The following is a 26,524-nucleotide window of genomic DNA, read 5'->3' on the forward strand; positions in this document are numbered from 1 at the left end:
AACTGAAAACCATTCTATGTTCAGCCCATATGAAAATATTGTCTACGTCAGTGCTAATCGGGAAATCACAACCTATATTTCGCTTGTTCCACCTCAGCAATTTTTGGGTGTGCTCCTGGCTTCCTCCCGAATCCCTTTAAGTAGTCACAGCACGAGAGGAGCAACGTCAAAACGGTGATATCTTTTCATCATTTTCCATCTAGTTAAGCCTCCCTTCACTAACAGTTCGTGGGTTACAGTGGTGATTCAGAATGTCGGGGCACTAGTTCTGCCCTCATTAAATAAGAAATTTCAAACTACTCTAGCAAGTTATGGCTCCTTTACAGCATTTAATTCACCATTACAAATGATTTACTTTGAGACTCCAATTTGTTTTGACTATTTCTATGAGGTGAAGAGTGAGGAGGAATGGAAGCAGCATGGATTGGTGGATAGAGTACGTGCCTGGGAATAGAAAGGACCTAATAATAATATCTGTGGTATTTGTTAAGTGCTGACTTTGTGCCAGGCACTAAATTAAGCAATGGGGTCAATACAAGCAAGTCAGGTTAGACGCAGTCCCTGGCCCATTTGGGGCTCACAGTCTCACTGCCCATTTTACAGATGAGAGAATTGATGCATGGAAAAGTGACGTGACTTGCCCAAGGGCACACAGCAGACAAATAGCAGAGCAGAGATTAGAACACAGGTCCTTCTGACCTCCAGGCCCATACTCTCTCCACTAGTCCATGCTGCTTCTCAAATCCCAGCTCTGCCACTTATCTGCTGGGTGAACCCTGGACAAGTCATTAAACTTCTCTGTGCCTCAGTTACCTCATCTGTAAAGTGGGGATTACGACTGTGAGCCCCATGTGGGACATGGACCGTGTCCAACCTGATTAACTTGCATCTTCCCCAGGGCTTACTTAGAGCATAACAAATACCATATAAAAAAAAGTAGCACCACGGAGCCTTGCTGACTGGGTCATCCACTTCTCCAGCCCTTCCTCCCCCAAAATGAGCCACGGTGCATGGACACACACTCTTTTTCATGGTATTTGTTAAGCACTTACTATGTGCCAGGCACAGTTCTAAGAGTTAGGGTAGATATAAATTATTCAGTTTGGACACATTCCCTGACCCACGTGGGACTCATGGTCTATTTAAGAGGGAGAACAGATATTGAACCCCTAGTTTACAGTAAGTGCTCAATAAATACGATTGAGTGAATGAAAATTGTGGCACTCAAGAAGCAGTTGGCAGACCTGGGATTAGAACCCAGATCCTCTGACTCCCATGCCCATGTTCTTTCCACTAGGTCATACTTCTGTCTCTCTGAGACACATTGCATAGTAACAATAATAATAATGAACATAATTTTGGTATTTGTTAAGTGCTTACTATGTTCCAGGCACTGTACTAAGCCCTGGGGTGGATACAAGCAAATTGGGTTGGACACAGTCCCTGTCCCATGTGGGGCTCACAGTCTCAATCCCCATTTTACAGATGAGGTAACAACTGAAGACCAGAGAAATGAAGTGACTTGCCCAAGGTCACACAGCAGACAAGTGGCAGAGCCGGGATTAGAACCCATGACCTTCTAACTTGCAGGCCCATACTGTATCCACTAGGCCAAGTGCATGGACACGCACTGCCGCCCTACCCCATCTGAGTCACACTGCGTGGACAATCGATTAATCAGAGGTATTTAAGGAGACTTTCCTATATGTAGGGCACTGGACTTTGCACTTGGGAAAGTACAATTCAGTAGAGTTGGTAGACATAGTCCCTGCCCAAAAGGAGAGTAGCATTGTCCTTGTGTCACACATTGTTTTGATTTTAATGTATTCTGTCTTTCCTCATAAGTCCATTATCTACTGTTTTAGATTGTGAGGTCCTTGATATCCAGGAGTCAAGTCTTGTTGTATCCATTATCCATTAGGATGATGCTTTGCATTCACATAGTTTTTAAAAAAATCACTGAATGTTGACTTAATGACTAAGACGCCAAGCCACTAAGACCAGCCTAGGCTTCAACTCTCATCTCTACACAGATGGTACCCAAATCTACATCTTCTCTGTTCTCTCTCTCTCCCTCCAGGCTCATATCTCCCTCTGTCTTCAGGACTTCTCCACCTGGATGTCTGCCCGCCACCTAAAACTCAACATGTCTAATACTGAGCTCTTTATCTTCCCTCCCAAACCTTGTCCTCTTCCTGACTTTCCCATCACTGTGGACGGCACTACCATCCTTCCTGTGTCACAAGCCTTCAACCTTAGTGTCATCCTTGACTCTGCTCTCTCATTCACCCCACACATTCAATCCATCACCAAAACCTGCCGCTTTCACGTTCACAACATTGCCAAGATCTGCCCTTTCCTCTCCATCCAAACCGCTACCTTGTTGGTACAATCGCTCATCATATCCCGACTGGATTACTGCATCAGCATCCTTTCTGATCTCCCAACTTCCTGTCTCTCCTTACTTCAATCTACACTTCACTCCACTGTTTCAATTATCTTTCTACAGAAACGCCCTGGGCAACACCCCCTTACTCAAAAATCTTCAATGGTTACCTATAAACCTTCATATGACACAAAAACACCACACTCTTGGTTTCAAAGCTCTCCATCACCTTGCTCCCTCTTACCTCACCTCCCTTCTCTCCTTCTACAGCCCAGCCTGCACACTCCGCTCCTCTGCCACTAACCTCCTCACTAGGCCTCGTTCTCACCTGTCCCACCATCGACCCCTGGCCCACTTCTTACCTCTGGCCTGGAATGCCCTCCCTCCTCACATCCGCCAAACTAGCTCATTTCCCCCCTTCAAAGCTCTACTGAGAGCTCACCTCCTCCAGGAGGCCTTCCCAGACTGAGCCCCCCTTTTCCTCTGCTCTTCCTCCCCTCCTCATCACCCCTACTCCCTCCTTCTGATCTACACCCCTCTCTGCCCCACAGCACTTGTGTATATTTGTATATATTCATTATTTTATTAATAATTTGTATATATCTATAAGTTTATTCATTTATTTTCATGCTATTGATGCCTGTCTACTTGTTTTCTTTTGTTGGCTATCTCCCCTCTTCTAGATTGTGAGACCGTTGTTGGGTAGGGATCATCTCTATCTGTTGCCAAATTGTACTTTTCAAGCACTTAGTAGATTGCTCTGCACACGGTAAGCACTCAATAAATACAATTGAATGAGTGAATGAATGAACATAAGTATATCCATTGTCCAACACACTGACACCCTCTTTAACAGATTCAGTAATTACTTTGCAACTAAAGAAATGTTTCATTTTCACACTTACCTTTATCTCCTATACACCAACCACCACCATGAATGAAGAACACTCCCCTTTTCAGGGTATCAGATTTCCTTTTTGGCATGTATAAACGAACTGGAATGCCATTAAATGTCGTATCTGTCACAGTGATATTTTCATCTGATATCGGGCCCACGTTTCCTTGGTTTGTGACTGCATTAATAACATCCATATAATGGGCAAGCCCCAGTATTTCAGTTAATGTAGCCTAAGATCAAAGAAATGATAAACAAGTATTTAAAAATCTGAAATGAAAACCAAAAAAACACACAAAAATCATGCATATGGTATTTTATACATTACAGATAGGAATTATCCAAGTACTCAGTGGAATATTACAAATTATTTCAATATAAAATCATATAATAGTAATAATAATGCTGGTATTTGTTAAGCGCTTACTATGTGCAGAGCACTGTTCTAAGCGCTGGGGTAGACACAGGGCAATCAGGTTGTTCCACGTGGGGCTCACAGTCTTAATCCCCATTTTACAGATGAGGTAACTGAGGCACAGAGAAGTTAAGTGACTTGCCCACAGTCACACAGCTGACAAGTGGCAGAGGCGGGATTTGAACTCATGACCTCTGACTCCACAGCCCGTGTTCTTTCCACTGAACCACGCTGCTTATCTATAATAGAAAGTCGTAAGCCCTCCTTTTCTACAAATCCAGGGGTTATTCTACAAATCCCTGGTAATGTCCCATCAGCCACGTTAACATGTGAGTGTTTACTTATTGAATTGTTTTACCTATTCTCGTATTCTTTTACTTATTGAATGATTGGTAGGTCTTATCCACTTGTCTCCCCATTAGATTGTTAGCTTCCTCAGAGTAGGGACTGTGTCTTTACTTCGGTTTGTGTGTACTGTGGTTTTTATTACATGCTTATTATGTGTCAAACACTTTTCTAAGCCTTGGGTTAGTTACAAGTTAATTAGGTCAGACACAGTCCGTACCCCTCTTGGGGGTTCATGGTCTTAAGTAGGAGGGAGTACAGGTATAGAATCCCCATTTTATGGCTTAGGAAACTGAGGCACAGAGAACTTAAGTGACTTGCCCAAGATCACACAGCAAGCAATGGGCGAGAAATTGGCAGAGCTGGGATTAGAACCCTGGTCCTCCGATTCTCAGGCCCATGCTCCTTCCACTCAGTGCTCTGCAACATGTGGTCCAAAATGAATATTATTAATGGATTGACAGAAGAAGCTGCACTTTTTCTGCTGGGGGAACAGCTTGTTTTTTATTTGCTTTCTGAATTTAAGGAATCCAGAATCACTAGATGTTCCTTAAAGAAATGCACATATTACTGGCATTCAAAGTTTCTACCAAAGACGTTCCTGTTGCTTCTTATGCTTTAGGTTTCGCCAACCGATACACCCAGTTCTTCTAAAATGTGAAGGTCTGTTCTTGCAAATCCTCACCTGAAGCTCCTGGCTGGTGATAAAAGTTACTCCCAACACACCCACAGCATGAGGCTACCACAAAATTCTGGGAAGACTGGTGGCCATGGGTGTGCCCTCAACTGAGAGCCCTGAGGAGCCTGAAATTCTGGTCCTTTATTATTATTATTATCAAGTGCCATTGAGTCATTTCCGATTCATATGACCCTATGAATATACTTTCCGCAGAACATCCTGTCTTCTGCCATAATTCTTAACCATGCTAATGGTTCTTCCGTTACCGTTATTATGGTCTCTATCCATCTAGCTGCCGGTCTGCCTCTTCCACGTTTTCCCTGGGCTTTTCCTAGCATTAATGTCTTCTCCAGAGAATTAGTTCTCCTGATAGTGTGTCCAAAATAAGATAAGCTAAGTTCAGTCACTTGGCCTTCAAAAACACCACTTTGGTTTAATTAGCTCCCAATTACATTTGTATGTTTTTCGAGCAGTCCGTGGTATTGGCAAAAGCCTTCTCCAACCCCACATTTCAAAAGACTCAATGCTCTTTCTATCCTGTTTTTTCCACTGTCGAGCTTTTGGATCCATATGTTGTCACTGGAAACACCACAGAACTGACAGTTTCTATTTTCGTGGCAATTGTTACATCAGCACGTTCATTGTGGCAATTGTTACATCAGCACGTTCATGACTTTTTCCAGGCTCTTCAAAGCAAGTCTTCCTAATATTAATCTTCAGTGTATTTCTTGACTACTAGTTCCTTTATTATTGATCCCAGGAGAGAAAAATTCTGCCTTGTGTTTTAATGTCTCAAGAAGCAGCACTGTTTAGTGGATTGAGCACCAGCCTGGGATTCAGAAGGACCTGGGGTCTAATCCCTGTTCCCCTACTTGTCTGCTGTGTGACCTGGAGCAAGTCACTTAATTTCTCTGTGCCTCAGTTACCTCAACTGTAAAGTCGTGATTAAGACTGTGAGTCTCATGTGAGATAGGGACTGTGACCAACCTGATTTGCTCCTATCCACCCCAGTGCTTAGTACAATGCCTGGCACATAGTAAGGACCTAACAGGTAATAGAATTATCTTTATTATTATTATGCTTCATCATTCCTGATGTGTTTATCTCTATTCCCTTCTCCCCCACTTAGATTGTGATCCCCCAAGGGAAAGGGACTGTGTCTAATTCCCATCTGAGTAGTCTCTCCTAACGCTTAGTACAGTGCTCTGCACACAGTAAGCACTTACCACTATTACTATTACTACTATTGCTTTGGAAAAATTTAAATGTTACACAAGAGCAAAATATTATCAACGATGAAGGACTGAAGATACATTGAGTTCTGCCACAGCATTTATTTATATTGATGTCTGTTAATTTGTACTGATATCTGTCTCCCCGCCCCCAGATTGTGAGCTCAATGTGGGCAGGGATTGTCACTCTTCATTACTGTATTGTACTTTCCCAAGGGCCTAGTACAGTGCTTAATAAGTACAATTGATTGAATGGAATTGAATTGAATCTGTTTTCACCCCACAGTTTGTCAGATGTGAAGGGGGAGGAAGTTTGAGGGAAGAGGGAGAGCATGAGGTAGAAATGAGGTATGAAGTGTAGATTGGCATGAGAGGAACAAAGAGTACAACCAGGAGCATGGTGGGAGAAGAGAGCATATAAGTAGGAGGGGAAAAGTGCTGCAGCCTTTAAAACTGATGGTCCGGAGTTTCTGTTTGATGTAGAGAGGAGTGGGCAACTGCGCTTTACCGAACATCAGTTCTGTTGTCCTAAAATGGAGGAGATTGCTCCACATCCAACAGAAAATTTGGATTAGGATAGATGGGAATTTGATTTCCACCTTCAAAGTCTCAAATTCACAGCTCTCTTCAGGTTAAAAGCCCTCAAAAACTTTCACCTCCTTCAGGAAGCCTTCCCTGATGAATTTTCTCCCACTAGATGTCCTCAACACTTACATATTCATAATCATTGCAAGCAGTAGCCTGTCCAGCAAATTCTGTCAGAAGATACATATTCACTTCATTTTGAGGCTAGTACAATTTTAAGGAATTATGAAACACCCAAATGGCAATGTGAGTCAATTTGGATGTTCAACACTGCAGTGTTGGAAGAAATGTCTTGTATGCATGAGCTTAATATGGACCCCATGAGTTTTCCTTTATGTAACTCCTGTGCGAGAGTGTCACTTCTGCATGTTAGAACTGGCATAGAGTTTGTTAACTCATTATTTTGTCTTTTTTGTTCTCTGGCAGCTGTTTCTTTCTTCTACGCCCACCCTTTATAAATAGTTTAGTGCATGCCCATCTCCCCAGGAGATTGTTTACTCCTTGAGGGCAGGAATTGTGTATTTGTTTCATTTTTTAAATGGTATTTATTTAGCATTTAAATATATGCCAGACACTGTATCCAAGCGCTGTGGTAGCTACAAGCTAATCAGGTTGGACACTATGCATGTCCAACATGGAGATCACAGCCTTAATCCCCATTTGAAAGATGAGGTAAATGAAGAACAGAGAATTGACATGACTTGCCCAAGGTCAGACAGCAGACAAGTGGCAGAGCTGGGACTACAAAACAGAACTCTGATTCCCAGGCCCGGGTTCTTCCCACTAGGGTCCAACATTTTCTCAATTATACCTCAATTTCTCATCAGTTATACACTGCCAAATGCTCAGTATAGCATCCTGCACGATAGGCACTCAAGAAATACTATTAATGATGTACACACACACAAAAAAAACCCCTCTGTGTGCTGCCCTTCTGCCTGCCTACTCACTCATTGCCTAGCTGTGGGACTGAAAGCCAGGGATCCCAAGTTCGAGTCCAGGCTCTGACCACCATTTGCTGTGTGGCTTTGGGCAAGTCACTTAACCTTTCCATACATCAGTTTCCCCTGCTGTAAATGAGGGGTAAAAGTACCTGAACCCTACCTTGCAAGGTTGTTGTAAGGAATAGGGCGCTTTGTTAATTCATTCATTCATTCAATAGTATTTATTGAGCACTTACTATGTGCAGAGCACTGTACTAAGTGCTTGGAATTTACAAATTTGTAACAGATAGAGACAGTCCCTGCCCTTTGATGGGCTTACAGTCTAATCGACGGGCTTACAGTGTTGATAAAAGCACCACTTAGAAACACAGGTATTATTGCCTGGATTAGTAGATAGAGCATGGACCTGGGATTCAGAAGGACCTGGGTTCTAATCCTGACTCTGCCACATGTCTGCTGTGTGAACTTGGGCAAGTCACTTCACTTCTCTGGGGCTCAGATACCTCATCTAGAAAATGGGGATTAAGACTGTGAGCCCTTTGTGAGAGAGCGACTGTGTCCAACTCAATTACCTTGTATCTACCCCAGTGCTTAACAAATACAGTATTTATTATTGTTATTATTACTTCAAGCCTATTTGGGATCCCAACTGACAAGGTTGAGAGAGTACGCCTGGACCGACATGCTCTCATTATAACCGATTCCTCTGAGCGTGTTCTCCCTCAGAACGGAGGCTCATTCATCTTTCAGACACTGGCAGATTGACATCAGCGATGTCCCATGCATCATGAGAGGTAAGTAGCATCACATGTACCATTTTCCGGACGTCCATCAGAGGCCTCTTAGAGCATTTCTCCAAAGTCATCCTTGATCCGATCTTACCCAGCCCCACAGCACTTATTCATTCATTCATTCATTCATTCATTCATTCATTCATTCAATAGTATTTACTGAATGAATAAATACTATTATAACTGCCGCTTATGTACATATCTGTAATTTATTTATTTATACTAATGTCTGTCTCCCTCTCTAGACTGTTAGCTCATTGAGCAAAGGGAATGGGGATGTTTATTGTTGAATTGTACTCTTCCAGGTACTTAGTACTGTGCTCTGCACATGATAGGTGCTCAATAAATAAAACCAAATGAATGAATGAACTAGGTCATACTGCTTCTTCAGGTATCAGGTGTGTTTAGGGTTCTTTGGGGATCATGGAGATCAGTCAGTCAATCAATCACATTTATTGACTGCTTAATATGTGGAGTAAGTGCTTGGGAAAATACAGTATAACAATATAACAGCATTGGTAGACATGTTTTCTGTCCACAATGAGCTTACAGTCTAGAGGGGAATCTAATCATTCAATGATTCAATCATATTTATTGAGTGCTTACTGTGTGCAGAGCACTGTACTAAGCACTTGGAAAACTACAGTACAGCAATAGAGAGAATCCCTGCCCACAATGAGCTCCCAGTCTAGAGCTTTGAATAAACTACAGGTATGTAATACCACATGCGTGCTGTGGAGACCCCTGATGGAGTAATGGATAGAGCACAGGCCTGGGAGTCAGAAGGTCATGGGTTCTAGTACTGGCTCTGCCACTTGTCTGCTGAGTGGCCTTGGGCAAGTAACTTCACTTCTCTGTGCCTCAATTACCTCATCTGTAAAATGAGGGTTGAGACTGTGAGCCCCACGTAGGACAGGGACTGTGTCCAACCCAATTTGATTGTAGCTCACCCAGCACTTAGTACAGTGCCTGGAACATAGTAAATTCTTAACAAATACTGTAATTCTTATTATCACTACAATCAGTAAATAGGGACCTTACATTGAGAAATGGGCTTCCCCAAGTCTCTGGGGTCAAGGAATAGTTGTCCAGGGTGTCCATAACTGCTCTAATGCTGATCCCAGCTGGGAGCCACAACACCAAATGTAAGTTGTACTACTCAGCCTGTTTATGCTGCTGTTCTTTCTGGAGTGGCTACATCCCTCATTCATTTACAGAGGCATTTGGCCATCATCCTTGTGCTATTCCAGGACTGGGAGTCAGAAGACCATGGTTAGACTCCTAAATCAGCCATTTTTGTGACCTTGGGCAAGTCACTAAACTTCTCTATGCCTCAGTCTCCTCATCTTTTTAAAATAAGGTTTCAATACCTCTTCTCTCTCCTACTAAGACTGTGATCTCATGATTGCTATTGTTTTAATGAGATGTACATCCCCTTGATTCTATTTATTGCTATTATTTTTGTCTGTCTCCCCCAATTAGGCTGTAAGCCTGTCACTGGGCAGGGACTGTCTCTATCTGTTGCCGATTTATACATTCCAAGCACTTAGTACGGTGCTCTGCACATAGTAAGTGCTCGATAAATACTATTGAATGAATGAATGAATGATTGACAAGGACCTTGTCAATTCTGATTATTCTGGGTGTGCACAGTATGTGCTTAGAATAGTGCTTTGCACATAGTAAGTGCTTAGCAGATACCACAACTATCATTAATATTACTGTTATTATTCCTATTGTTAGCACTGTATTATTCTTAAACTGTTTTATTTTGAACCAATATTTTCCTCCCCAATATCATCCACTGAATCATACAATCCTGCTGAAAACCGAAACCAATCATACCTGGGAAGAGTTTTAATAATGAGCTTCAGAATCTTTGACCAACATGGAAGGAAGGGGATATCATTTGGCCTTAATTCTACTTAAACTGCATTTGGCCTTGGCCTTAGGCCTTGGCCAACTATCTCTGGAGAAAGGTCAATGCTTTCAGTCAATCAGTCATCTTTCTTGAGTGCTTTACAGTGTGCAGAGCACCATACTAAGCGCTTGGGAGAGTACAATAAAGCAATAAACAGACACATTCAGCTATTGATATTGGCCATGTTGAAGGGGAAGGAAAGCCTCCCCCTGACTTTCAGCCCAAGAAGGTCATTCTAGCTGACCACACCATGATCCTTTTGCAAGAAATGCACATACTCCCAGCCAGGGTACACCCCGAAACATGCGAACACACCTAAGTTACATCCTAGACCAGCCAGACCGATTTTAGAGACGAGGATGCCCAACTTCAGGGTGGAACCGGGGAGGGGCCAGGTGTGTTGAAGTGTATAAAATGGGCCCAGGAGACACTGGTCTTGGCTCTGTGGGACAGAGGTCACTAATCCCTAAACCAATATATGGGCGAGCCAGTAAACAGCATTGATGTGGACCTGTTGACGTGTTATTCATTCATTCATATATTCAATCATATTTATTGTTTACTGTGTGAAGAGCACTGTCCTAAGCTCTTGGATCTGCCAGACTACTTCTTTTGTTTTGTTCTGTTTTGCTTTGCTCTCTGTCTCCCTCATTTAACTGTGAGCCTGTTATTGGGCAGGGATTGTCTCTATCAGTTGCCAAATTGTGCATTCCAAGTGCTTAGTACAGTGCTCTGCACATAATTAGTGCTCAATAAATAATATTGAATGAATGAATTAGAAATTATATTGGGGCAAAGGGTGGGTTCCTTCCCTTCTTTGTGGGGGTTCTCTTATAGGAACCCCTGAACATTGCTGATGGGAGGCAGTTGTAGGCAAGAGGCCTTCCCCAATTCATTGAAGCAGCATGGCATAGTGGATGGAGCTCAGGCCTAGGAGTCAGAAGGTCATGGGTTCTAATCCGCAGCTCTGCCACTTGTCTGCTGTGTGATCTTGAGCAAGTCACTTTACTTCTCTGTGCCTCAGTTACCTTAACTGTACAATGGGGATTGAGACTATGAGTCCCATGTGGGAGAGGGACTGCATCCAACACAATTTGCTTGTATCTATCCCAGCACTTAGTACAGTGCCTGATATAGAGTAAATGATTAACAAAGATCATAATTATTATTATTAATAAACCCTTTTCGCTCCTTTGCATTCTCCCTTCCGTGTCACCTGTGCACTAGGATCTGTACCTTCTAAGCACTTGAAATTCACACCACCATCAGCCCCCAACACTTACCTACATAGCCTTTATACATTAACATCGGTCTCCCCCTGTAGACTGTAAGCTTCTTGAGGGGAGGGAATGTCTACCAACTCTGGTGTTCTCTCTCAAGCACTTAGTACAGTACAGTGCACACAGTAGGTGGTTGATAAATACCACTGACTGATTGATTGACAGACTTTAAACATGATCTGCATTGTTACCAAAGTCTCTGCTGATTGCAAACTCCAGGCTAAATCCCAGTCTTTCCCAATCATTGCCCAGGCATTTCTCAGTGCAAAAGTAGGAAACAATATCCATTTTCCCGAAGTGCACTTTTAAAAGTTTGAATAACCAGCCTATTGCTTTGAACCAGCTGAGTGAGGAATGCAATAAATTCAGGGGATTAAGAGATTATTAGTGCACAAGGGAGGGAAGGGATCCAGGTTTCACTCAGTTTTACCAAAGACACGAACTCTGGGTGCAGTTGAAAAGCAAGTTCTTCTGGCTAGGCATGCAAAGATTGACCATTTGAAGGAGAAATTGGAAGGTTGATTTGGCAGATCCCCAATGCAGAGATTCCAAGATTTGCTGAACCTTGATGAAACTACCCAGGCACTGAGTGCAGATTGCCTTTATTACCGGAGTTGTTTGTACAATTCAAACTTCCCAATTTGGCAAACTCTCCAAGAAGCCTAATTTAGAGAGGCTTGGCTGAATTTTGAGTTTGTTGAAATCTGATAGCTAAAGTGGAAATAGATCTAAGTGAAACTAGATAAAGAGAAAATAGTTGACCGAACTTCTAGTGAACCAAAATTCCTCAATTTTGCACTCCTCCGAATCTGGTAAAATCTAACACGTTTTTGTTTAATTTGATGATTATTCAGGTATTATTTGTAACTCAAACTCCATTTGGGTTCCTGTTTTATGCCCAACCTCCTAAATAACATGCATTTCTGGAGATTTAAGTACTTCAGATTCACAATTAAATGTGAAACCAAGGGCAGGAAATTCAAAATGGTACCCCCCCCCTTTTTAAGGTAAAAGTGACATCCCTTTATATATCTGCTGTTTGATGACTCAGTGTCTCACCCCTGGAGAAAGAGAACATCTGCCAGAAACGCTATGACCATATCACAGAAGGTCTTCCAGAACCAGGAGTCCCTGCCCCAGATACCAACATGAACTGCGATTATCTGTGATACCATCTCCCACAAACACTTGGCCAAGGCTAGAGATAGCAAAGTTCCACCACGAGGAATGATTTGATAAAAACTACTCTGAAATTCAAGAAGAGCTTGCAGCAAAGTAAGAGATGGTGAATTTATGTCTTGCAATGATTTATGACTTTCTAAACCAAAGGGAGGCCTAGAGAAGCCAGGTCAAGCTACTGGATACGAGTGACCAGTGGTGGGCTCTTAAGACTGAGGGAATCTGAACACTTCACTGACTAAACACTTCCAAAATAAATAGAGCTCCTCATTTTCCCACCTCAACCCTATCCTTTCTGTCACTTCCTCATCACCGTAGACACCACCACCGTCTTCCCTGCCACACAAGCCCACAATTCTAGCAGTAGCATTTCTCTCCTTCAACTTGCCTATTCAGTCTCTTCCTGTCCATCCAAACAGCTACCTAAGCAGTCCAAGCACTTGTCGTACACTGGCCTCCTTGGCAGCGTGGCTCAGTGGAAAGAGCATGGGCTTTGGAGTCAGGGCTCATGAGTTCGAATCCCAGCTCTGCCACTTGTCGGCTGTGTGACTGTGGGCAAGTCACTTAACTTCTCTGTGCCTCAGTTACCTCATCTGTGCCTCAGTTACCTCATCTGTAAAATGGGGATTAAGACTGTGAGCCCCACGTGGGACAACCTGATTCCCCTATGTCTACCCCAGCGCTTAGAACAGTGCTCGGCACCTAGTAAGCGCTTAACAAATACCAACATTATTATTATTATTATTATTCCCTCTCCAGTTCATACTTCATTTTGCTTCCTGGATCATTTTTCTAAAATATCATTCTACGCTTGTCTTTTCACTCCTCCAAAACCTCCAGTGGCTCCCCAATTTCCGCATCAAGTAGAAGCTCTTCACTATTGGCTTTAAAGCATCCCTTTTAGTCAGGACTTCTTTCTATTTGATCTCCTCTCCTCTCCCACTACAACCCAGCCCGCCCTTTATCTTTCTAACCCCATCCTATTTACCCAACCTCAGACACTTCTCTCTTTCTGTAAGCCCCTTATTCATACCATCCCACTCATACCATCCCTCCTGCCTGGAACTTCACTTCTCTGTGCCTCAGTTACCTCATCTGCAAAATGGGGCTATGAGTCCCTTTTAGGACGTGGACTGTGTCCACTTGATTATTTTGAATCTACTCCAGTGCTTAGTTAAGAGCCTGGCACATAGTAAATGGTTAATAACTGCCCCAAAAAAGATAATTAGAGATGATTATTGTAGGTGATGAAATTATTATTTTCAGACAATGAAATCTCTGATTTCCTTCTACAACCCAACATGTACACTTTGCTACCTCCAATGCCAACCTACTCACTGTACCTTAATCTCGTCTATCTCACCGCCGACCTCTCACCCATGATCTGCATCTAGGCAGGAATGCCCTGTCTCTTCATAGTCGACATAAGATCACTCTCCCCACCTTCCAAGGCTTCCTCAAGGCAAGTCTCCTCCAAGCCTTCCCTGACTTAGCCCTTATTTTCTCTTTTCCCACTACTTTCTGCATCACCCCAATTTGCTCCCTTTATGCACCTTTCCCTCAGCTCCATGGCACTTATGCACATATCTGTAATTATTTAATCATATTAATGTCTGTCTCCCCCTCAAGACTGTAAGATCACTGGGAGCAGGGAATGTGTACATTGTTATACTGTACAGTATGCACTGTACTAAGCTCTGGGGTAGATTCAAGACCATCGGGTTGGACATAATCCATGTCCCATATGGGAGTCGCAGCTTTAATCCCCATTTTATAGATGAGGCAACCAAAGCACAGAAAAGTTAAGTGACTAACCCAAGGTCACTCAGCAGACATGTATTAGGATTAGAACCCAGGTCCTCTGAGTACCAGGCCCATCTTATTTCCATGAGGCCATGCTGCTTCTCAATATTAGAATGTAATTCATAGCTTATACAGTCATTCATTCAGTCATATTTATTGAGCGCTTACTGTGTGCAAAGCACTATACTAAGAACTTGGGAGAGTACAATATAACAACAAACAGACACATTCCCTGGATTATTGTGTCAGACTTCTCGCTGATCTCCCTTCCTCCCGTCTCTCCCCTCTCCAGTCTATTCTTCATTCCGCTGCCCTGATCATCTTCCTGCAGAAACGCTCTGGGCATGTCACTCCCCTCCTTAAAAACCTCCAGTGTTTGCCTATCAACCTCCGCACAAAACAAAAACTTCTCACCCTGGGCTTCAAGGCTCTCCATCCCCTTGCCCCCTCCTACCTCACCTCCCTTCTTTCTACTGCCCACCCCGCACATTCCGCTCCTCTGCCGCCCACCTCCTCACCGTCCCCCATTCTCCCCTATCCTGCAATCGACCCCGGGCCACGTCCTCCCGCTGTCCTGGAATGCCCTCCCTCCTCACCTCCGCCAAACTAACTCTCTTCCCCTCTTCAAAGCCCTACTGAGAGCTCACCTCCTCCAAGAGGCCTTCCCAGACTGAGCTTCCCCTTTTCCCTCTGCTCCCTCTGCTGCCTCTCTGCCTCCCCTTCACCTCCCCTCAGCTAAGCCCCCTTTGCCCCCTTTTCCTCTGCTCCTCCCCCCTCCCTTCCCCTCCCCTCAGCCTGTGCTCATTTGTATATGTTTTTATTACCCTATTTATTTTGTTAATGAAGTTTATGTCCCCTTGATTCTATTTATTGCGATGTCTTGTTTTGGTCCATCTATCTCCCCGCTTAGACTGTAAGCCCGTCAGTGGGCAGGGATTTTCTCTATCTGTTACCGAATTGTTCATTCCAAGTGCTTAGTACAGTGTTCTGCACATAGTAAGGGCTCAATAAATACTATTGAATGAAAGAATGAATAGAACCTTATACAGTAAATCATCAGTGACATTTCTGTCTTTGAACAAAGTCCCTATTCAGTCTCTCACATGTGTTTCCACTCATATCAAGAGTGATTCCGTCAGCCATTTTGGCAGTGCTTGTCACCCAGCTATAGGTGGTCAGGGAAATTTGGTTGGTGTCAGGCAAGCCAATTCCTCACTTGCTACTTGCTACGGAGAAGCAGCGTGGCTCAGTGGAAAGAGCATGGGCTTTGGGGTCAGGGCTCATGAGTTCGAATCCCAGCTCTGCCACTTGTCTGCTGTGTGACTGTGGGCAAATCACTTAACTTCTCTGTGCCTCAGTTCCCTCATCTGTAAAATGGGGATTAAGACTGTGAGCCCCACGTGGGACAACCTGATTCCCCTATGTCTACCCCAACACTTAGAACAGTGCTCGGCACATAGTAAGCACTTAAATACCAACATTATTATTATTATTATTTTCACAGCACATGGTACAACGACACAGAAATGCTTAATGTTTGTCAAGTGCAAGAACCCTCTATAATGAGCATTTATAGAGTGCTGAAATTCCCCTCAGGATTTTGGAAAGAACAACACTGTTCCACAGGGGAATTCAATTAGTAAATGAACTCATACTGCAGTTTACACCATGTGGAAGACTGCACATTTCCTCCTGCCTTAGGGCAAAAGTCTGAAAGTCAGAAGGCCCTGGGTTCTGCTCCTGGATCTGACACTTGTCTGCTGTGTGTCCTTGGACAAGTCACAGCTTCTCTGTGCCTCAGTTACCTCATCTGCAAAATGGAGACTAAGGCTGTGAGCCCCATGAGGGAAAGGGACTTTTTCCAACCTGCTTGTCCTGCATCTATCCCAGAGCTTAGAACAGTGCCCAGTACAGAGTAAGCGCTTAACAAATACCAAGATTATTATCATTATTAGGACATCTCTACTTAGATGCCCTGCCAAGACCCCAAACTAAAAAATGTCCAAAACAGAAGTCTTCGTCTTCTCACCCAAACCTTCTCCTCCCATGACTTTCTCATCACTGTTGACAACACCACCATCGTCCCTGTCTCATAAGCCTGCAATGTAGGCATTGCCCTTGACTTGACTCATTTCTCTCCTTCAATCTGCACATTCAGCCTGTCACCAAACCCTGTTGGTATGATCTTCAGAACATCTCTAGAATCCACCCCTTCCTCTTCATCCAAACTGCTACCATGCTGATCCAAGCACTTGGCTCAGTGGAAAGAGCCCGGGCTTGGGAGTCAGAGGTCATGGGTTCGAATCCCAGCTCTGCCACTCGTCAGCTGTGTGACTGTGGGCAAGTCACTTAACTTCTCTGTGCCTCAGTTACCTCATCTGTAAAATGGGGATTAAAACTGTGAGCCCCACGTGGGACAACCTGATCACCCTGTATCTCCCCCAGCGCTTAGAACAGTGCTCTGCACATAGTAAGCACTTAATTCATTCATTCATTCAACAGTATTTATTGAGCGCTTACTATGTGCAGAGCACTGTACTAAGCGCTTGGAATGTACAAATCGGTAACAGATAGAGACAGCCCTGCCCTTTGACGGGCTTACAGTCTAATCGGTGGAGACGGATACAAACATTATTATTATATTTATTCCTTCATTCATTCAATCATATTTATTGAGAATTTACTGTGTGCAAAGCACCATACTAAACACTTGGTAGAGTATAATATAACAATAAACGGACACATTCCCTACCCACAGTTAGCTTACAGCTCCACCGACTACCACATCACCCTCATCGCTGACCTCCCGGCCTCAATCAATCAATCAGTCCACCAATCAACAGTATTTATTGAGCACTTGCTTTGATCCGAGTATCATACTAAGTGCTTGGGGGAGTACATTACTGCAGAGCTGGTAGATGGGTTCCAGGGGTTTACATTCTTGAAGGGGAGACAGTGACTATAATAAATTACTAATATATACGTAAATGATGGGAAGGGAAGAAAGTGCCTCTAGCCTCTTCCCTCTACAGTCCATACCTCACTCTGCTGCCCAAATAATTTTTCTAAAATATCACTCTGGGCATGTATTCCCACCCTTCAAAAGCCTTCAGTGTTAACCCATTTATGTCCCATTAAATAAAATCTTCTCGCCATCGGCTATAAAGCACTCAATCAGCTCTCTGCTCCTACCTAACTTTCCTCCGATCCCAGTACATCCCAGCGTCCACACCTCACTCCTCCAATACCAATTTACTCACTGTACCTCAAGCACGCCACTCTCTCCATTAAACTTTTTCTCACCTTTTCCCTCTGGCCTTGATGGGCTTCCTCCTTCATATCCAACAGACCATCACTCTCCCCATTTTCAGAGCCATACTAAAATCATATCTTCCTCAAGAAGCCTTACCTCCTTCTCATTTCACCAGACTATTTTTCCTCCCTTCTGTAACACCTATGCGCTTAAGAGGGTATCCTTTAAGCACTTTGATACTAACTTCAACACATCTCACATAATAATAATAATAGTAATAACAATAATGATGACTATGGTATTTGTTAAGTGCTTGTAACAAGCACTGCTTTCGGCCACTTGTCAGCTGTGTGACTTTGGGCAAGTCACTTAACTTCTCGGTGCCTCAGTTCCCTCATCTGTAAAATGGGGATTAAGACTGTGAGCCCCACGTGGGACAACCTGATTCCCCTGTGTCTACCCCAGCGCTTAGAACAGTGCTCGGCACATAGTAAGCGCTTAACAAATACCAACATTATTATTATTATTATTATTATTAAATGCTGGGGTAGATACAAGTTAACCAGGTTGGATGCAGTCCCTGTCCCACACGCAGCTCAAGGTCTTAATCCCTATTTTACAGATGAGGGAACTGAGGCACAGAGAAGTGACATGAGTTGCCCAAGGTCACACAACAGACAAGTGTCAGAGTCAGGATTAGAACCCAGATCCTTTTGACTCCCATGCCTCTGCTCTATCCACTAGGCCATGCTGCTTCCCTTAAGTATATAGGCTCCTTACTCTGCTGTTTCCCCTATCGTCTATTTTAATATCTGTCTCCCCCAGTGGATAATAAACTCCTTAAGGGCAGGGATTGTGTATACTAACTCTATTATGTTTTTCTCTCCCAAGCACTCTGCACCGGGTAGGTGCTCAATAAACACTAATGATTGATTCAACCACCTCAACAGGGGCTTGAAGGGACTCCGTCCCTCCCTCCCCCTACATCCCTCAAGGACGGTGCTACCTATGAGACCTGGGATTACCCTAGAAGCCCTTTAGCTTCTCAAGCAAGGTCACCCCCACCCCAGGACAGGCCCAAGGTATCGACAATGCTCAGGGTCTCTAGCCACTGCCTTCCCTAACTAAATTCAAGAGAGGGAACCAGGAGGAAGCAGAAAATCTCTCCTCATCATGCACATCCCCGAGTGGAGGCTTTCTAGCCCCAACCTGGATGATAGGGAGGGAACCGGGAACATTAATAGAATTTAGGAGCAGCAGCTGGGAAAATCAGTACTTCCCCATGCACCCAGAATCAAAGGGAAGCCCATATAAGGTGGAAAAGAATTGAACACATTCTATATCTACCATTGCTTCTTCTGTATCTCGTTTTAATTTGGCATTTGGGACAATCTCTATTTAAGGAGAAGTTTGGAGGGAAATTTCTGAGCAGTTGCTTTGTCAGTCAGTCAGTCATATTTATTGAGCGGTTACCATGTGCAGATGACTGTAATAATAATAATGATGGTATTTGGTGCCAAGCACAGTTCTAAGTGCTGGGGTAGATACAAGGTAATCAGGTTGTCCCACAGGGATCTCACAGTCTTAATCCCCATTTTTACAGATGAGCTAACTGAGACACAGAGAAGTTAAGTGACTTGCCAAAGGTCACACAGCAAAGTGGTGGAGCCGGGATTAGAACCCACATCGTAAGACTCCGAAGCCCGTGCTCATTCCACTAAGCCACGTTGCTTCTACTAAGCACTAGGGAGAGTACGATATAACAATCTACAGCCACATTCCCTGCCCACATATTTTCTTAGACCTGTAACCCAGAGATTTGTAGGGGTGAGGAGCAGGGTTGGTTGGAAGAGGAGAGTAGGCCTGAATACTAGGAAATGTCAGGGAGACCAGTGTGAGACCAGTTGCAAGAAAGGCTCTCTTATTTCTGTAGAGTCCCAACTCCCACTACGCTTTGGGTGCAGGGTGCCTTTTTAAAAAAATTTACATGGTATTCGTTAAGCTCTTATTACGTGTCAGGCACTATACTACGCTCTGGGGTAGATTCAAGATAATCATTTTGGACATAGTTCATGTCATTTATTCATTCATTCAATAGTATTTAATGAGCGCTTACTATGTGCAGAGCACTGTACTAAGCACTTGGAATGTACAAATTGGCAACAGATAGAGACAGTCCTTCCCTCTGATGGGCTTACAGTCTAATCGGGGGAGACAGGCAGACAAGAACAATGGCAATAAATGGGGCTCGCGGGCTTAATCCCTGTTTCACAGATGAGGTCACTGAGGACCAGAGAAGTGAAGTGACTTGCCCAAGGTCACGTAGCAGATACATGCCAGAGTTGGGATTAGAACCCAAGTCCTTCTGACTCCCAGGTCCGTGGTCTATTATCTAGGTCAGGCTGCTCCTCTCAGTGCAATCTCTTTGTAGGAGAAACTACAAGCTCTGCTGGCAAAGCCTGTTCTTATGAGGCAGGGCTGGGCAATAATATTGATTCCAGCTGCCAAAATGCACCAGCACTTGGGGGAGTCCAGCCACCACCCAGCAGAATTATTCAAAATGATTATACTGATATACTAATATTATAATGAATATAATGGCTTTTGCCCAGGCCCTGTGTGTGTGTGTGTTGCGTGTGTGCATGTGAGCAGGGAATGTATGTGTTTACTTCTTTACCGTACTCTCCAAGTCCTTAGTACAGTGCTCGGCAAACAATAAACACTCAATAAATACAATTGAATGAATAATAGTAATGTTGGTATTTGTTAAGAGCTTACTATGTGCAGAGCACCGTTCTAAGCGCTGGGGTAGACATAGGGGAATCAGGTTGTCCCACATGGGGCTCACAGTCTTAATCCCCATTTTACAGATGAGGTAACTGAGGCCCAGAATAGTTAAATGACTTGCCCAAGGTCAGACAGCAGACAAGTGGTGGAGCCGGGATCAGAATCCACGTCCTCTGACTCCCAAACCCATGCTCTTTCCACTAAGCCACAGTGCTTCTCCAGGGTGTGTGCACTGAATGAATGTGTGCTTTGTGGAAAAAAGGGCAAACTTAATCACCTTGACCTTGCCTATATGTATGTCCATTGTCTCTTCTTGAACATCTACATATCAATCAGTGGTATTTATTGAGTGCTTACTGTGGGCAGAGCACTGGAATAATAATAATAATGATGGTATTTGTTAAGCGCTTATTATGTGCAAAGCACTGTTCTAAGCGCTGGGGGGCTACAAGGTGATCAGGTGGTCCTACGTGGGGCTCACAGTCTTCATCCCCATTTTACAGATGAGGTAATTGAGGCCCAGAGAGGTTAAGTGACTTGCCCAAAGTCCCACAGCTGACAAGCGGTGGATCCGGGAATCGAACCCATGACCGCTGACTCCCAAGCCTGGGCTCTTTCCACTGAGCCACGCTGCTTCACTGTAAAGCATGGCCTAGTGGATAGAGAACTGGCTTAGGAGTCAGAAGGAGCTGGGTTCCAATCCCAGCTCTGCCATTTGTTTGCTGTGTGACCTTGGGCAAATCACTTTACTTCTTTGGGCCTCAATTCCCTCACTTGTGAAATGGGGATTAAAACTGTGAGCCCCATGCAGAAGGACATGGACTGTGTCCAACCTGATTAGCTTGTATTTACCTCAGCGCTTAGTACAGGGCCTGGCACATAGTAAAGGCTTAACAAATGCCATAAAGAAAAATCAACAGAGCTGGTAGACAGATTCCCTACCCATCAGAAGTTTATAATCTAAAACAGGAGACAGACGTTAATAAAAATAAATTATAAATATACCTCTACTCTTCCACTTTTCCATGTACTGCTCTTTCAGTCAATCCATCAATTACTTACTGTGTGCAGAGCACTGTACTAAGTGTTTGGGAGAGTTGACAATAGAGTTGACGGATACATTCTCGGACCACAAAGACCTTGCAGTATCTTCAGTATCTTTCACCCTCCTTCTTTCATCCCCATCCTGCTTTCCTTCTCCCCTCTCTGAGATAATAATAACAATGATTTGGTATCTGTTAAGTGCTTGCTATGTGCCAGGCACTGTACTAAGCCCCGGGGTAGGCACAAGCTAATCAGCTTGGACTCACTCCCTGTCCCACGTGGGTCTCACATTCTCAATCCCCATTCGACAGATGTGGCAACTGAGGCACAAATAAGTGAAGTGACTTGCCTAAGGTCACCCAGCAGACAGCGGCAGAACTGGGGTTAGAAGCCATGACTTCTGACACCCAGGCCCGTGCTCTAACCGCAATGCCAAACTGGGCCAGAAGTCTACTCTTCCTCTGAATTCTAGAGAATCGTGGTGACCCTAAATGCCTGATGATTTGTCAGTAATCTACAGCTAATTAGAAACTGCATACATGTGAGAAAAATGGATGAAAAATTTTAAAAGAATTTCAGGACCTGTTATTATTCATTCATGGGCAATTCTTAAAATGAACGAACATTGTCGGGTTGAAATACTTCCTTTCATTCATTAGTTACCATCTTCAGGGTCCAAACCAAATCTCACTGATCTGTGGACTACAATTAAAACTTCCTAAAACATGATTAGACTTTAAAGATGACAATCATTACAACGGATTGACAATCAGAGAAGCAGCGTGGCTCAGTGGAAAGAGCCAGGACTTGGGAGTCAGAGGTCGTGGGTTTGAATCCTGGCTCTGTCACTTGGCAGCTGTGTGACTGTGGGCAAGTCATTTCACTTCCCGGTGCCTCAGTGACCTCATCTGTAAAATGGGGATTAACTGTGAGACTCACATGGGCCAACCTGATTACCCTGTATCTCCCCCAGCGCTTAGAACAGTGCTCTGCACATAGTAAGCGCTTAACAAATACCAACATTATTATTATTAGTTGTACATTAACATAATGAACTGAAAGAACAGTACTGTAAAACTCCACCACCTCAGAAAGATTACCTGTACCTCCCGTCACATCCATATTTTGCCACTGAGTTTCCAGAAGAAATACAATTCTGAACTTACCAGATACTGCATAGTCTTAAAACCATTATGAATGACTATCAGTTTCCAAGTTTCTTCAGTATTGTCAGGAAGGGGCGTGTAGAGGTAGTAAGCCAGCAGGGCAAATGAAATCAGAAAACAGAGCGTTGATCTTCCCATGTTGTAGCTCTTCCCTTTGCCCACGATTTGGAACTGAATGAGAGTCTAAAGTTCGTTTTAATGGTTGCGAAGCAGTCCACGCCGATTGGCTGCCGGACTGGATTGGCTGGAACATCTGGGTCCTGTTCCTTCTCAGGAGGCTCCGTCAGATGGAAGGTTGTGCAATGAGGTTGATGCCCTTTCATTATCAACAGATAAACGGGCTTAGCGAGCATGGGGCGTCTCTCAACTGGATTCATGGCTGGGCTGGGAGGGCCCACAGCACCCTCTCCCAAGGACATTTGGAATGGTTTTGACTGTGTCTCACCTGCTTATCTTCTCTGCTTAAAAAGAATAATAACGTTGGCATTTGGAAGAGCTTACTATGAGCAGAGCACTGTTCTAAGCGTTGGGGGAGATACAGGGTAATCAGGTTGTCCCACGTGAGGCTCGCAGTCTTAATCCCCATTTTACAGATGAGGTAACTGAGACACAGAGAAGTTAAGTGACTTTCATTCATTCATTCAATAGTATTTATTGAGCGCTTACTATGTGCAGAGCACTGTACTAAGCGCTTGGAATGTACAATTCGGCAACAGATAGAGACAATCCCTGCCCATTGATGGGCTTACAGTCTAGTCGGGGGAGACAGACAAAAACAATAGCAATAAATAGAATCCAGGGGATGTACACCTCATTAACGAAATAAATACGGTAATCAAGATTTATATAAATGAGCACAGTGCTGAGGGGAGGGGAAGGAGCAGAGGGAAAGGGGGCTTAGCAGAGGGGAGGTGAAGGGGGGGCAGAGAAGCAGCAGAGGGAGCAGAGGGAAAGGGGGAAGCTCAGTCTGGGAAGGTCTCTTGGAGGAGGTGGGCTCTCAGTAGGTCACTTGCCCACAGTCACACAGCTGACAAGTGGCAGAGCCGGAATTCGAACCCATGACCTCTAACTGCCAAGCCCGTGTTCTTTCCACTGAGCAACGCTGCTTAACTGTGGCAAATATTAGCTTACCTCCTCCAGGAGGCCTTCCCAGACTGAGCCCCCCTTTTCCACCGCTCCTCCTCCCCTCCCCATCGCCCCGACTCCCTCCCTCTGCTCCACCCCCTTCCCCACACCACAGCACTTGTGTATATTTGTCCGTATACATTATTCTATTTATTGTGCTAATGATGGATATATATCTATAATTCTATTTATCTATTTTGACAGACTGTGAGCCTGTTGTTGGTTAGGGATTGTCTCTGTTGCCGAATTGTACATTCCAAGTGCTTAGTACAGTGCTCTGCACACAGTAAGCGCTCAATTAACACGATTGAATGAATGAATGAATGCTATTGATTGAGCGCTTACTATGGGCAGAGCACTGTACTAAGCCCCTGGAATGTAAAATTTGGCAACAAATAGAGACAATCCCTGCCCAACAATGGGCTCACAGTCTAAAAGAGGGAGACAGACAGCAAAACAAAACAAGTAGTCAAGCATGAATACCATCACAATAGATATATAGAATCATAGATAAATACACATCATTAATAAAATAAATAGAGCAATAAATAATATATGCAGATATACACAAATGCTGTGGGGAAGGGAAGGTGATAAAGCAGCGTGGCTCAGTGGAAAGAGCCCGGGCTTCGGAGTCAGAGGTCATAGGTTCGACTTCCGGCTCTGCCACTTGTCAGCTGTGTGTCTGTGGGCTAGTCACTTAACTTCTCTGTGCCTCAGTTACCTCATCTGTAAAATGGGGATGAAGACTGTGAGCCTCATGTGGGACAACCCGGTTACCCTGTATCTACCCCAGCACGTAGAACAGTGCTCTGCACATAGTAAGCGCTTAACAAATACCAACATTAAAGCAGAGGGAGGGAGTAGGGGGAATGGGGAGGGCTCAGTCTGAGAAGGCTCCTGGAGGAGGTGAGCTCTCAATAGGGCTTTAAAGAGGGGGAGAGGGTTAGTTTGGCGGATGTGAGGAGGGAGAGCATTCCAGGACAGTGGTAGGACGTGGGCCAGAGGTCGACAGCGGGACAGGCACAAACAAGGGACCATGAGGAGGTTAGCGGCAGAAGAGCAGAGTGTATGGGGTGGGCTGTAAAAGGAGCCTGTCTACTTGTTTTGTTTTGTTATCTGTCTCCCCCTTCTAGACTGTAAACCCATTGTTGGGTAGGGATTGTCTCTATCTGTTACCTAATTGTACTTTTCAAATGCTTAGTACAGTGCTCTGCACACAGCAAGTACTCAATAAATACGATTAAACGAACGAATGAATGAATGAATGAGTGAATGAATGAATGAATGAAGCACTTTCTATGCATCAAGCACTGCTCTAAGCACGGGGGATGATACAAGATAATCAGGTCAGACGCAATCCCTGTCCCACACAGTGCTCACAGTCTAAGTAGAAGGGAGAATAGGTATTGAATCCTCATTTTACAGATGAGGAAACTGAGGCATGGAGAAATTAAGTGACTTGCCCAAGGTCAAACTGCAGTCATGTGGTAGAGCCAGGTCCTCTGGCTTCCAGTCCCATATTCCTTCCACTAGCTGCTCCTATATAGGGCTTCCTAGCACAGTGCTTCGTACAAGGCTTACCAATGTCACGATTATTATTATTATATGATTTTCAATTTTATTTCAATTGATGATCCCAAGCTATAGCTTTGCCTCATATAGGATTTTCAAGAATATCTAAATCCTTGTCTAGAAAAGAGCATAGCCCAGTCGAAAGAGCAAGGACTTGGAAATCTGAGGACCTGGGTTCTAATCCAGGTTCCACCATTTGTCTCCTATATGACCTCGGGCAAGTCACTTAACTTCTCTGTGCCTTGGGTATCTCATCAGTAAAATGGGAATTAAGACGGTGAACCCCATGTGTGACAGGGACTGTGTCCAACCTGACTCTCTTGTATCTACCCCAGGACTTAATACAGTCCTTCTAGACTGTAAACTCAAGGTGGGCAGGTAAAGTATCTATCAACTTTGTTGTATTGCACTCTCCCAAGCACTCAGTACAATGCTCTGCACACAGTAAGTTCTCAATAAATACTATTTATGATGATGATGATGATGATCATGATACAGTTCTGGCACATAGTAAGTGTTTAACCAATACCGTAAGAAAGAAACAAAAAATAATGACTCTTGGTCTAAGCTGTCACTTAGTTTAGAATTTGAATGAAGCTGTTTATTGGTAACAAGAGAGTGAGCTTTTTTCCTAAGTTTTGATCAGGTTTTAACAGGCTTCATTTATTCATTCAATTGTATTTATTGAGCGTTTACTGTGTTCAGAGTATTGTACTAAACACTTGGGAGAGTAATGATAATAATAATGAAAATGATGTTATTTGTCAAGTGCTTACTTTGTGACAAGCACTGTTCTAAGAGCTGGAGTAGATACAAGCTAATCAGGTTTGTTACAGTCCCTGCCCCACATGGGGTTCACATTCTTACTCACCAATTTTACAGACGAGGTAACTGAGTCATAGAGAAGTGAAGTGATTTGACCAAGGTTACACAGCAGACAAATGGTGGAGTTTTGATTAGATTTGATTTGCTTCTGACTCCCAGGCCTCTTCTCTATCCACTAGGCCACAGAATACTACAATAAGCAGATACATTCCCTGCTCACATTGAGCTTACAGTCTAGAGTTGAGCTTGCAGGACTTCCTTACCATAACCTTTACAAAAGAAGTCATGGGCAAC

The 26,524-nt window shown here is 43.9% G+C and overlaps 1 protein-coding gene across 1 annotated transcript in view; it reads right to left on the minus strand.

Annotated features, from left to right (window-relative positions):
- The window catches only part of AADAC (arylacetamide deacetylase), a 42,278-nt gene extending 19,390 nt beyond the window's left edge, over window positions 1–22,888 (minus strand). Inside the window, exons 1-2 of the mRNA XM_029074155.2 lie at window positions 22,706–22,888; window positions 3,292–3,514 (exon numbers count right to left, since the gene is read on the minus strand). Of these exons, the coding sequence (XP_028929988.1) occupies window positions 3,292–3,514; window positions 22,706–22,843 (361 nt within the window). The 5' untranslated portion in view covers window positions 22,844–22,888. The remainder of the gene's footprint in view (window positions 1–3,291; window positions 3,515–22,705) is intronic.
- Window positions 22,889–26,524: the final 3,636 nt, after the last annotated feature.

This window comes from Ornithorhynchus anatinus, chromosome 1, assembly GCF_004115215.2.
Source record: "Ornithorhynchus anatinus isolate Pmale09 chromosome 1, mOrnAna1.pri.v4, whole genome shotgun sequence".
NCBI lineage: Eukaryota > Metazoa > Chordata > Mammalia > Monotremata > Ornithorhynchidae > Ornithorhynchus > Ornithorhynchus anatinus.